General features: G+C 34.3%; 1 protein-coding gene across 7 annotated transcripts in view; it reads right to left on the reverse strand.

Moving 5' to 3' along the window:
• PRPF40A (pre-mRNA processing factor 40 homolog A) overlaps nucleotides 1–13,938 on the reverse strand; it is a 53,342-nt gene that overhangs the window by 5,423 nt on the left and 33,981 nt on the right. For 5 of the 7 annotated variants that reach the window (XM_042948788.1, XM_042948785.1, XM_042948781.1 and 2 more), the window contains 13 exons: nucleotides 13,717–13,741; nucleotides 12,664–13,038; nucleotides 9,605–9,713; nucleotides 9,132–9,196; nucleotides 8,617–8,781; nucleotides 7,768–7,876; nucleotides 6,564–6,714; nucleotides 5,671–5,804; nucleotides 1,895–2,009; nucleotides 1,631–1,734; nucleotides 1,402–1,518; nucleotides 942–1,079; nucleotides 511–606 (listed from right to left, as the gene is read on the reverse strand). In XM_042948788.1, coding sequence (XP_042804722.1) covers nucleotides 511–606; nucleotides 942–1,079; nucleotides 1,402–1,518; nucleotides 1,631–1,734; nucleotides 1,895–2,009; nucleotides 5,671–5,804; nucleotides 6,564–6,714; nucleotides 7,768–7,876; nucleotides 8,617–8,781; nucleotides 9,132–9,196; nucleotides 9,605–9,713; nucleotides 12,664–13,038; nucleotides 13,717–13,741 — 1,703 coding nt within the window. The remainder of the gene's footprint in view (nucleotides 1–510; nucleotides 607–941; nucleotides 1,080–1,401; nucleotides 1,519–1,630; nucleotides 1,735–1,894; nucleotides 2,010–5,670; nucleotides 5,805–6,563; nucleotides 6,715–7,767; nucleotides 7,877–8,616; nucleotides 8,782–9,131; nucleotides 9,197–9,604; nucleotides 9,714–12,663; nucleotides 13,039–13,716; nucleotides 13,742–13,938) is intronic. The other 2 variants (XM_042948784.1, XM_042948782.1) reach the window with 1 other exon arrangement.

The raw sequence follows: 13,938 nt of genomic DNA on the forward strand, positions 1-13,938 counted from the left end.
CCACATAGGCACCAAATATGATTATTCAGCATTACTGGCCAATTTAGCATATTTACTATATATACATACCTACCTGAAATCTTCATCAAAATACTCTTATTCAGCTAATGGAGTAACTTACTACTTATTCCATAATTTTCCAGACCTCCCTGAACATTCAACACATCTAACATAGTGTAATATTGAAATGTGTGCTTAAAAAGCTGTTTAAGTTTTCTTTAGGTTTACTGCTCATTCTAGGAGGCTGCTAAATCGTTGCCACACAGAAAATATGAAACAAATATAAACTGTCTCTAAAACAAATCTTTATAATGACATGCAAGCTTAGTTCCTTTGGCTTAAAGGCAGTGTCTATGGAAAAATCAATCCTTAACCATCTTAGCATTACCTAACATTTATATAGACATTTATGTAGAGGCAGTATAATTCAAGAAACATACTTTAATCTTTTTGTTTATAGTTTTATGTATTTTGTAATAATTGATTCAATTATGAGAATACTAAAATTACCTCAAGCACATGCATAAAATCTTTAAATATTCGTTTTCTTTCAGACTCTAGAGTTATATCCTCAAATGCTGGCTCTTTTACAAATCTCTCCCGGATCTGAAAAATTCAGATATGAAATGAATACATAAATAACAAGAAAAGTATAACAACAAGACTAAAAAGAATCACAACATCAAGTGGTAACTGTGACAGCCTCATCCCCTCAAAATCTATTAGATTTCTTTTCTTCTGAAGTCCAAGCCATTTTTAATAAATATTCCTAAACGCAGGGTCTGAGCTGACTTTATACTTTGAAAACATTCTCAATATATTTAATTTATATTCTATAAATAACTTTTTTGTGGCTATAAAATGAGAAGGGAATTAAAAATATTTTTATCTTCAATTGTAAAGGAAACGAATCATGAGAAAAATTTTACAATTATACATACATCTTCCCAGACAGCATCCAATTCTATTGGAGGAGTAGCTTGTTTCAACATACTCTTAAACGCAGATTCTTTTCGTTTCATCTTTCGAGCTTCCTCTTTTTCTCGTTCACGTTCACGGGCTTCTGCTTTTTCTAGTAACTTTTAGAAAATCATATTTAATCAGTTACAATAGTACAGCTGAAATAATTCATTATTAATTTAAGCATTCTCCCATCATATATAAGTTATGGGCCAATTTATAATACCAATTAATTTGAGCAAAGGAAACTTCATCCTTATCTATTTTCTTTTACTTTACTCTGAAAGACTACTACTCAGTGAAATCCTACTCATGCTCCCTTATTTCAGTAGCCTACAAGTACTAAGTACTTCTGGCTGAATATATTAAAAACTGTACTGAAGTAATGGTTTAGAACACAAGTAAAGCTAGTTGTTTTTCATAGAAAAGTTGAAAACTTACACTATTGAAAGCCAACTTAATATTTCCGGCATCTAATGTGGTTGATCTTTTAGTTGAACTGATTATGGCCACGAAGTCTTCAAAAGTAGTATTCACTTCAACTACAAATCCTTTATCCTAAGAAAGAGAAATCTTGTTAACACTAATAATACATATAAATCAAAGAAACACAGTATCAATTTTTAAAATATACTACATATTGACAATAAATAGTAAGTGTACTGTTTACCTTTAAAATGTCTTTTATGATCTTCTTCTCATCATGATAACGTGCTTTAAGATCCTCAACATAAAACTTGAAAAGGTCAAGTGCAGTTGATCCTAATGAAAAAACTAAAGAAGTCAAAAGCTAGCTCTAACCAAAGAGCTGCAATTACTTTTTTGTTTATAAAACAAAATAAAGCACCCCTCCATTCCCCAACACAACCACTTGCTTCTCTGGCCCATTCCAACTACTGTCATAACCATAAATAGGGAAAGAAAACAATCTCACCCGGCTGACCAAGCATATTAGTGAATCTGATGTCGGAACTAATTGTTGGATACAATTCCATCCAAGATGACATAGAATGCAGTTGTCCATGTTCATGCAGTTCATCTAAAAATATCTGGGGAGGGAAAACCCAACAACAAAAACCCATTATACTGAAAAATCATCTTCAAGGACCTTAGAAATATTACTGTAACATGAAAACACTTTTTTTATTAAAAAAAATTTTTTTTAATGTTTATTTATTTTTGAGAGAGAGAGAGAAAGAACGAGCGAGGGTAGGGCAGAGAGAGAGGAAGACCCAGAATGTGAAGCAGGCTTCAGGCTCTGAGCTGTCAGCAGAGCCCAACGTGGGGCTCGAACTCATAGACTGTGAGATCATGACTTGAGCAGAAGTAGACACTTAACTGACTGAGCCATCCAGGTGCCCCCAAAAACACTTTAAAAACAATATTTGAAACTCTTGTACCAATGTATCCCAAATATGTTTAGGTACAAAGAATACTTGCTCTCTGATGCAAGTAAAATCTGCTTTTAGGCAAAAAAACTCTTTCGCACTTCAAAGAAAAGGGTCTTTGAAAGCCTACATTATTTTTCCAAGGTTCAGTTTATTGTCCTTTAAGATGGACATTTCAGTTTAAAATATATAGATAAAAGTTAACTTGAAACATTATTATCTGTATCTAATGATGTGGCTAAAGAATGTGTATGCATGTTGCCTGTAAAATACACTTTTTGTTTTTAGACACAGTGCCCAGTGTATCCTAGGTGTTTTGTTTTTTTAATTAACAAATGTGGGCCTGCCTCTAAAAGGATGTGTATTACTAAAGTGATACATACAGTAGTCTGAAGAACCAAAATTCAACCCCATATCCCATATTTGATTCCAAAACCTATTTCTTCTCTTCCATGTCAATTTTATACCTCAAAATTAAATATATGCTTATTCCAATTTGTTCATTATTATTATTATTTTTTGATTTTCAGGGCAACATATTGAAAATTTTGTACTCAGCAATTTCCACATTTCCTGATTCCCCAAATCCATATGGAGTTTATAAACAAATGTCTCTAAAGAACTATGCCCCACCCCCCTATAAAACAAATAAAAAAACAACTATGGCCCAAAATTCTGCTCCTGAAATTCCTACACCTACACTGTTCACTACGGTAGAGCCAGGTCAAATGTAGCTTCTAAATACTTGAGATATGGCTACTCTCAATAGAGATATGCCATCAGTATAACTGATAACGATTTTGAAGATTACCAAAAAATATCAATTCTTAAAAATACTGATTCCATGCTAATATTTTGGATATATTAAAGATTACTGAAATCAAAAAATAATACAAAAATCATATATGAGGCATACAAATTTTTACTGGCCACCAATGCCCTGAGGAAAACCAGACACCTAATCAATTACATTTTTCATCAAACAGGAATGGATGCAAAACCAATGTAACATGCTGACACCAGTTATAGAAACAGTAATCAGAAACCATAGCCATATTTTAGGCTTGACTAAAAGACCCACCTGGACTTTACATCAGGATTTCCCTTTTATATTCCCCAGTCCTAGTACTGACATAGTACATTCTATTTTCTATGACCCAGATTTCCTTATTTTTATTGTATTATTTTATCATACAGGTCTCTTTTTTTAAACTACTGCAAACCCTTCATAAGAGGCATTAAAAGTTCAATGGTTGCAGAAGAATATTAAAAGACTTAAAAATTTGTTCTTCCCTTCTTCCCAGGCACAAGGCTGCTCACTGAAAATGCAGGTTTTCCAGTATTATTTGTATCTAGTTGCAGCCATGTGACTAAATTCTTAGAATCTGAATATGAAGAAAAGTAGAACTTCTACATCATCGGCTTTAAAAAAACAACTACAACAAACAAAAAACACACACGAAACCCAAAAAACAATTGCCCTTGCAACTTCTTCCAAGCTGAAATGTGATAAACTGGACAATATAGTCCTAATCATGCAAATAAGGCTAATGGGCTAGAGCAATTCTCAAAGCATGGGGCTATCACGTGGAAACCTGTTAGAACTGTAAATCCTCAGAATCCACCCAAGGCCTACTGACTCAAATTTCAGGGGTGAGGCTCAACAAATCTGTGGTTTTAAGAGTCCTACAGGAAACCACTACAATAAAGGAACCCACTAAAAGGAATACATGTTAAGTTTTTATGGAATGAGGACTGAAATAATGCTATTGGCCATGGCATTTAAGATGGCTGATGAGCTTTGGCATGACAGTAAGAGTTTATTTAAAAGCCCTCTAGGTGGGGTGCCTGGCTGTCTCGGTAGAGCATACAATTCTTAATCTTGTGGTTTTGAGATGGAGCCCCACACTGAGCACAGAGATTACTTAAAAAAAAAAAAAAAGGCCTTTGGGTGATTCAGACGCACACTAAGTTGTTAGAACTACTGCTTTAGGGAACGGCAATGTACCCTATGCTACACCACACTATTATCATTAAAGAAGAAATACACTTATTTAAGCCACTGTAACTTAGCATTATCTTAATACAGCATTTAATAGAAGAGACCCTATAGTTAGGACTGCAAAGATTCAAATTGTTTCCATTGTTCAGTTGTTGAATTTGGGTAAGTTCCTTCACCTCTATGAATTCATTTCCTTAACTATATAAATGGACATAACAAAAACAGTACCTACTCTTATAAGACTGTTATAAAAATTTAAGTGACTGGCGTTTCTGGGTGGCTCAGTCAGTTGAGCATCTGCTTTCAGCTCAGGTCATGATCCATGGTTCATGGGTTCAAGACACGCAGCTCAGAGCCTAGAGCCTGCTTCGGATTCTATGTTTCCCTCTCTCTCTGCCCCTCCCCGGCTCATGCTCTCTCAAAAATAAACAAACATTACAAAAAATTTTAAGAAATTTAAGTGATTATCAATTTAAAAGGCATATCAGTAAGCAATCAATTAATGCTAACTGCTATTAAGACAATTACTGAGGAGCGCCTCAGTGGCTCAATCAGTTAAGCGTCCCAACTTCAGCTCAGGTCATGATCTTGAGGTTCACGAGTTTGAGCCCTGCATCAGGCTCTGGTGCTGTTGGCTCAGAGCCTGGAATCTGCTTTGGATTCTGCATCTCCCTCTCTCTCTGCCCCACCCCTCCTCCGCTTGTGTCTCTCTCTCAAAAATAAACATTAAAAAAATTTTTTTAAAGGTAATTATTGAAATAGGTAATCTGGTGAAATATGGAACGCAAAAACTCATTACTCCATCTTATTCCCTATTAATGAGAGGATAAAAGTGGTATTTGGAGGTGAAAATGAGCCACTAGTCTATATAAAGGCTATACAATTTCAGCTTCTATGCACAGAATCATGGCCCATCCTCAAACTGTATACCCCACTGCATTCCTTCCCTACTGTTCTCTAGACACTAAAAATCAACTAACACTAATGAGTCATCACACCTATTTTGTTTTCAGTCTTCTCTCATGCTACTCCTCTTTCCCAAGTGAAATCTTAATCAGTTTATCAGTGCTCACCTTAAACAACAAGTCTGCTACAGGCTTTTATGTTCCCCTGGCCTAAAATTTTTGGCTGCTTTCCTTAGGTGGATTCAAAACTAATTGTAGCACCTGAGTTAAATGTGTACCGATCCTCAACAAAGCCTAAGTTAAAAGCCCAAGTTAATGATCTGGGATCAGGAGGTCTCAAATTTGTTTCTATCATTGTTCAAGCTCACTAACCATATTATGAAATTAAGCTAGAAAAGAGAATTTTGTAAATTACCTGAAAAGATTCTCTATTTTTACGCTGTCGTCTCCTTTCCCTCAGCAAACTCTTTTGTTTTTCTTCTTCTTCTTCCTTTTCTAAAGCTCGGATGTGTTCTTCAAAGCAAATTAATGCATCTTCTTTATCCATGTCTAGAGTTTTTTCAGTTAAAAAGAAATTAAAATGTCCAATTTCAGTAAGATACACAATTTACATTAACTTCTTACAAATCCCAAATTCGCCTTTCCAAAACACTGTACTTAAAACTTGAATATGACTTGTCATCTAAATAGGAAATGTTTAGAAAAAATTCCTAAACACCCTCATTAAAAGATACCTTGAAGTTGAGGGTGAAATGAAGACCATGCACATGACATAATTAAGGAAAATAAAATGGTTACTGTAAAATTTGTCAGCAACATTAGAATTACCCAAAGAGCTTTTCAAAGGACAGATTTTTAGGCCTTACCCCAAACCTACTGAAGCAGGTTATTCGAAGGGTAATCCAGAAAGGTGTAATTTAAAAAGCAACTATGCAGTCACAAAAAGACAGAATGTGGGGAAGCTTAATATAGGATACCGCTAACACATTTTTTGCTGTTTGCAAATCTCTAAAGCCATTACCTCAAGGAGACAGTATGAGTGAAATTGCGGTAATTAATCTGGTTCTTACTAAGTCACATAGAAAAGGTAAAAAATAATTTCAGGTTTGATCTAGGACATATATATTTCAAGGATTATCTAATAAAGCTAATATTTTCTTCCTAAATAATGAAACTCAACTAGACTCTATTTGGAAACCAACAAACACTGTATCAGGAATGGACAAACATCTGTTCAGTTAATGATCTTTAATAAGAATTCTTTGCTGTTGGGACTTTTAAAAAACTTTCTCCCATCATTATTCTTACTCTGCAATTCCTCATCTTCTGCAAAGGTTGGATTATCCATCAGATACTGCTGTGCTTCAGACCACGTAGTAGAGTATGTTACATTAGCCATGTTGTCAAGTATGTTTTTTAAGGCTTCCCAATTTCTCTTTCGTAACTGCTTTGCTTGCTCCTAAATCAAAAGTATGAATACATATTTTGAGGTTCAAACAAAGTATGGTATCTGAAGTACAATCATTGAGGGCTTATTTATTACAATCTGATGTCCTAATTTCATATTACCCATTTATTTTAAATATCAACACTACCTTTCAAGTGCCCTTGTCAAAATGCTTAGCTTGGTAATTGCTTGCCTTCTATTTGTTTTTTGGGTTTTTTTGCCTCTCTTCTAAGAAGCTGGAATCTGGAAACTGTATCTCCCCAACAACTCTATAAATCTCTCTTTCTATAACTATGCATTATAGACAAAGTCTAAAACTAAAGTTACTATAGGCAAGACACACAGTAGGTAAATATTACAGTCTTTACCTTCAGTTATGTTCAAATTCTTGTTAATAATTACATTTCTATAAATTTCTTAAGAGTGAATAATATACAACAATGCATAATAAAACAGATACGAAGTGCTTTAAAACACTATCCTATAAGCACATTTTAGTGGTAACAATTATGTATCACTGCTGTTCCTATAAAAGAAACATACAGATTATAAATAAAATTACTGAGTATTTTAAAAACTTAATGAATTTAAAAAAAAAGGTATCTTTCAAAGTGGGCATAAGACAGCCAATTCATAATAGTTCAAGTAATAGTTGGATAAACCTGTACCTACTATGTCCACATCAGTAACTACCATTATAGGAACTATTTTTTTTTTTTTAAAGCTTATTTATTTTTGAAAGAGCATGAGCGTGCGCATGAGTGGGGTAGGGGCAGAGAGCTCTAATTGAGCCGAGCTGTCAGCACAGAGCCTGACTCAAGGCTTAATCCCATGAACTGTGAGATCATGACCTGAACCAAAATCAAGAGTTGGATGCCCAACCAAATGAGCACCCAGGCGTCCCAGGAGCTCTCCATTTTTAAACCTAACTTCTAATAAAGAGATCTGCAACACCACATAAATTGAATAAACAAAAAAATGGACAGGTTATAAAGTAACTCCTAATCAGAATGAAGAAATAACTTGTTTTATCTAGAAATATGAATAGCAAGGAGTGAATAATACCTTTTCTTTTTTTGAAAGAAAGAATAAAACATCTTCATAGATTTCAAGACGATCACGTTCTGATATTGCATTCCAGACTTCCATCTCTCCAAACATTTGCTCTGCTTTTCTAGTAAAAAAAAAAAAAGAAAAAGATGTTTCTCTATATTGCTCAATAAAAATTAATTTGAGGCCAATTATATGGTAAGTTTAAAACCACCCAATAAGCATTCTTTTCCACTCTAACTTCATGAGTATATTATACACAGGAAAGCTTCTGGATAATTAAAAAAAAAAAAAAACAAAAGAGGCCTCCATTCCTCCCTAGAAATGAAGTGGATAATTCTAACTGAGCCATGTTTTGTAGTCAAAACTGTATTTCTTAGGGTAGCTACATGGGTAGCTTAGGGTAGCTACATGGACACTAACTGTCCATGGAACTATATTATAGACATCAAAGAGTTGCCACAAGTTTAGTTAATACATGAGATAGAGGACTATTTAAAAAAATGAAGAGTTCCTCACTAACAACTTTCTTGAAGACAGAGGAAAATAAGGAAGCATGTATGGAAAATGAACTGAACAACTTACTGCAAATATGTTAAATCTCAATTTTTATAATAAGTAGAAAGAAGTGAAGCTTTATTATATTCAGTCTACCTCCCCTTTTTAGTGCCTAATTAATAATTCAGTATGAAGTTAAATTCTACATTTAATTACTGGTTTATCTTGTATCTTATGAAATTGCCACATTCAGTCATTTAGCTTTATTTAATGAGCATCTGCTTGGGATTAGTTATGGCATTTGGCAAAACATCTGACACAGTAACAATGCAGTAAACATACATTATGCATTTCTAAAAATCTTACTTGTATCTGGTTGTGGAAGTCATTTTCTCATGATTTTCAAGAAAACGCTGAAAGGATTCCTTAGCTTCTTTGTATTTCGATCTTGCTTCTTCTTTTTCTTCTTTCTCTGTCTGGACTTTGTAAGCATTAAAGGCCTGCTTTTTCTCACTCAACTTTGCTAAAGCACTGGATAGAAAAATACCATATAAGAGTAAATGAAGGCAGGATGATCAAATGTCAATGCTTTGGGAAAATAAATTCATTCACAAATTAAGAAAATTTCAGTAAGATATTAAAAATTAAGAAATGATTATAGAAAATAATTTCTACTTTAAAAAGATTCTAGTTTTCTCTGTGGCAGGGTGCTCAAAAATGTATGACAAGTTTTTTGGCTTTTTTTGGTTCATATCTGACATAGAACAATTGTTCTTGATATCCAAAATTACAGAAGACTATGAAAGTGAAAAGTTATACTATTTTACACAATTTTGAATTTGCTAGGGTTGGAAAAGTAAATAAAAAACTTCAAGTGTTACCTGTATCGTGGATCATTAATGATCATTTTCATAGCTTGTTCCCATGAAGCATTAGATGGTACTCGCTGAAAACCATTTAATGACAAAATTAGAACTTTGCACGAATAAAAGTCATACAACAGGAAATAAAACACAATACTCACTGCAAACATCAAGCACTTCCCTTTGCACAAGTTTAAAAGAGGTCTAATAACTTCATATTGAACAAAGACAAACCTTGGTATTATACAGACTAAAAAGAAAACTTAAAACTGATATTTAAACAGAGCATGAATACTTTTTAAGACTATTGATTAAAAGGTAAGCAATTTTTGTAAATAAAAAACATTATATCAAATATGGAGGTGGAATGTGCTGTGTATTACACTGTACATGATAGTTTTTTTTGGTGAAGATCAGTTCCACAAAAATATTCTTCAAAAAAGATTACATTATTAGACAAAAATTATATGTCACATAAAAATGTTTAATACCTTTTCTTTTAATAATTCTTTAAATGCTTGCTTTGCCTCCTCCTTTGTATTCCAAGTATAGGTTTTTTTTGCTGGTTGGCTTTCCTCCTCTTCTTTTTTGGGAGTAAAACTGGAGAGAAATTTAAATATGGTACTTATAATTTTTTTTTTTTTAATTTTTTTTCCAACGTTTTTTATTTATTTTTGGGACAGAGAGAGACAGAGCATGAACGGGGGAGGGGCAGAGAGAGAGGGAGACACAGAATCGGAAACAGGCTCCAGGCTCCGAGCCATCAGCCCGGAGCCTGACGCGGGGCTCGAACTCACGGACCGCGAGATCGTGACCTGGCTGAAGTCGGACGCTTAACCGACTGCGCCACCCAGGCGCCCCTGGTACTTATAATTTAAATATACATTTGCTTCACTAAGAAAAACAATGTTGTAATTATTTAAGCGTCTGTATTGAGATTAAAGTTTACAATTTTAGAAATAATATATTAGAATAATAAATTTGGTTAAGTGTCCAACTTCAGCTCAGGTCATGATGTCATGGTTCGTGAGTTTGGGCCCTGTGTCAGGCTCTCTGATGTCAGTGCCGAGCCTGCTCTGGATCCTTTCTCCCCCTCTCTCTCTGCCTCTCCCCTGCTCACACACTCAAAAATTAATGAACATTAAAAAAACACACAAACAAAAACAAAAAAAACCTTATCCAATGCCTTCATATCAGTGTCTTAATAACTAAATATTTGGCTAAGTGTGTACAAATATAAAAAAACATGTCAAGGATCAATAAAATCAGAGGGCAAACTACGCCTCATGTGCCAAATCTAGACCACTTCCTGTTTCTGTAAATACATAGCTTTACTCAGGAGCTTATATAGTGTTTATGGCTTATTGTGTGCTACCACAGCAGAACTGCATCACTGTGACAGACTTTATGATCCACAAAACCAGAATTATTTACTCTTCGATAAGTTATGAAAAAAATATGCCAAACACTGACCTCAAACAAAAAGAATTAACATACCCAAGAATTACCAACTGTACTAGTATGGGGATCTTTATGAAATGCAAAGGCCATATAATTCTAACGTGTTCTTCTATATAAAGGGGAAAAATGCAGAAAAAACAAAAACAACTAAGTACAATGCTTACAGAAGATACTAGAACAAATACTAACAACAACAAAAAGTATATTCACACTCTCTCAATCAAGTAACCTTACTTTGGGAAGTTTATTTAAAACTGTCAGAAACAGTATAAAGAGCTCAAACATTAAATGGTCTATATTGCAGTAATTAGATTATACTGACTTAGGAACTGTTAAGAAAATACTAGAAAGAAAATAAGCAGGAAATAATTGTCCTTAAAATTATGGAAAAAAATAAATTATTATGGAAAAATAAAGTATAAGAGATATAAAAAATATCAATCCGGGGCACCTGGGTGGCTCAGTTGGCTGGGCGTCCGACTCTTGATTTTGGATCAGGTTTTGGATTTCATCTTGATTTTGGATCAGATTTGGATCTCACTGTTCTGGGATCGAGCCCCACATCAGGCTCTGTGCTGAGTGTGGAACCTGCTTAAGAGTTTATCTCCCACTGCTCATCCCCCACTTGCGCTTGCTCTCTCAAGTATTAAAAAATATTAAAACAAAAAATAATACCCCAAAACCTAAATAACTATCAGAACACTGAAAATTATATTTATGTAAATATAATATGCCATCATCCAACACGATGGAGTATATGTCTTTACAATGTAGAAGACGTTAGATAGGTGCATAAAATAGATAATGCCCACATTTTTAAATGCACAGAAAATGGGCAGGAGGGGCGCCTGGCTGGCTCAGTCGGAAGAGCACGCAACTCTTGATCTCGGGGTTGTGAACTGGAGCCCCATGTTGGCTGTAGAGAGTATTAAAAAAATAAAATTTAACAGACAAAGATGAAAAAAAAAAGGGAAAAGAATATAAATAAAATGTTAATTACTCTTTTATGCCTTAAATATACCTTACAGAGTCCTTTTTCAACTTCTAAACATCAGAAAAAATTATAAAGTTATTTTCACTTTGGGAAATGTTCTTGTAAATATTCATGATATGTACAGTTGGGAGATGAAATCAATGTATTTAAATATTAAGATGGATGATCATGTTTGGAACTTGACATCATGGTTAACATTATTTTATGAGGACATCATTAAAGTCAAGAAGCATAGTACTTTTTGTATCTGTATAAAGCACATCCATATGAAATTTTACCAGATTATAGCGAACACAAGTACATGTAAACTATAAATTGACAGATGAAGCTGTTTTGCCTTATTAAAAAGTTGTACCGATTACAAAAACAGTTTTCCAATATCCTACTGAATCTTTACTTTTGCTTACTTAATTTTTGCTTCTGTTTGTACACCAAACCATAGCACTTCCTTGCAGGGCTGTGCTAATCCATATTTGACTATCACATAATATGGAAAATCAGGGGCGCCTGGGTGGCTCAACTGGTTAAGTGTCCAATTTCAGCTCAGGTCATGATCTCACAGTTCGTGGGTTCGAGCCCCATCTCGGGCTGTGTACTGACAACCCAGAGCCTGGAGCCTGCTTCAAATTCTGTATCTCCCTCTCTTTATGCCCCTCCCCTGCTCTCACTCTGTCTCTCAAAAATGAACATTAAAAAAATAAAGAGAGAAAATCAATAATACTAATTCTGTCTTTAAAATTTTATTTTATTAATATGGACTTCTGGCATTAATTCTGATCTAAAATTAAAGATTACAGCACCATTATTGATATATCTTGATTACTAAGGTGCCTGGTAATTAAGAACTCCCTTTAAATTTGTGTCGCACCCTATTATCTATAAATTCTGCTTCCTAAAACTTTTGAGGATTAGTTTTCCAACAGATTAAGAGCATGACCCCACAAAATTCAGCCATGAAAAGGATTCATTATCTAAAAGCTCATGTTTTGATGCTCAACAACCTTTTAAACACTTAATGGCCACCAAGTAAACTGGCAATTTTTAGTACTAATGAAGTCTGGTACTGATTTGCAAAAAAGAAGTCACTAAACTTACTCAGCTACTGCTTCCTGCTTAGCTGTTTCTTCTCCAGTATTACTGGATACTTCCATACTCTGATCCTGAACAGCAGGAGTACTAGTAAGTTGTGCTTGTTCTTCAGTTGAAATTGTTACTGTATTTTCGTTATCTACAACAGTAGCAACAATCGAAGTAACCTCAGGCTCAGGAACAACTGGAACAGTTCCACCCACAGTATTAGAAGCAGAGGTGGAAGCACTGGCATTGGCTGCAGCAGCAGCGGCAGCAGCTGCCGCTGCGGCTGCAACAACAGCGGCTGCAGCTTCTGCGGCAGCCATGGTGCTCATTGTGGTCGGAATTTCGGTTGTAGGAACTGGGGCTGTTGATGTTGTGGTGCACTCTTCTTGCTTACTATGTGTTAAAAAAACAAAAACAAAATTGGTCATCTCATTAAGTCATACATCAGAAAGTCAAACAACACTAATTTTTATCATAAAATCAAATGAATAAGAGAAACCATAAAAGGGAAAAAAGGCTGTATGCCAAACTATTAAGCTATCTAAAAAGACTGAAACCAAAGAATGAAACTGGATTACTCTGAGCAAACATTCGGGATAATTTATGACAGGGACTCATGAACACTCTGAATTTCCAAAAGTCCATTAACTGTTTTCATTTACAAAACACCCTACTATCAGACTGCATTACAACATAAAATTTGGCCTATATCATAAATTTCTATAAGAACTTTAAATTTTATCCATTTTACATACTAAAAAAAGGAAGAGATATATAATACTTTATCCATTACCAAATTGATAAATCAAACCAAATCCTGGACTTTTCTATAACACAGTCTCCTTAATTCATAAAGGATGCAGTCCGAATTCAAACAATCACTGTCTAAGGAAAGTGTCATTTGTGTATCTTCATTAAGTATCCTTCCCCTTACCCCAAATCCTCCAACGACATCCAACCACCAGACCTAACATATTAAATACTATTTATGTATAAAGCAAAGAATTAAAATAAGAATGTTATAGGAGATACCAAATTTGTAAATTGTACTGATATCCAAAAATTGCTTACCTGGTTTCTTCAGCTTTGATCATTGCTATTAAAGAGAAAAGAAAGTTACATGACATGGTTTTTAAATACAGTCACTGAAAACAAACTTTAAAGGGAGATAAGGAGAAGTTTCATACAATAAGATTTAATTTACCATCCACAAATACATCAACTTTTTCAGAGCAAATGCTTGCTCCAAAGTTCCAGGGTAGCAATTAAAGAATGAAGACAAATTTAAACGAC

The sequence above is a fragment of the Panthera leo genome, chromosome C1, assembly GCF_018350215.1.
Source record: "Panthera leo isolate Ple1 chromosome C1, P.leo_Ple1_pat1.1, whole genome shotgun sequence".
NCBI lineage: Eukaryota > Metazoa > Chordata > Mammalia > Carnivora > Felidae > Panthera > Panthera leo.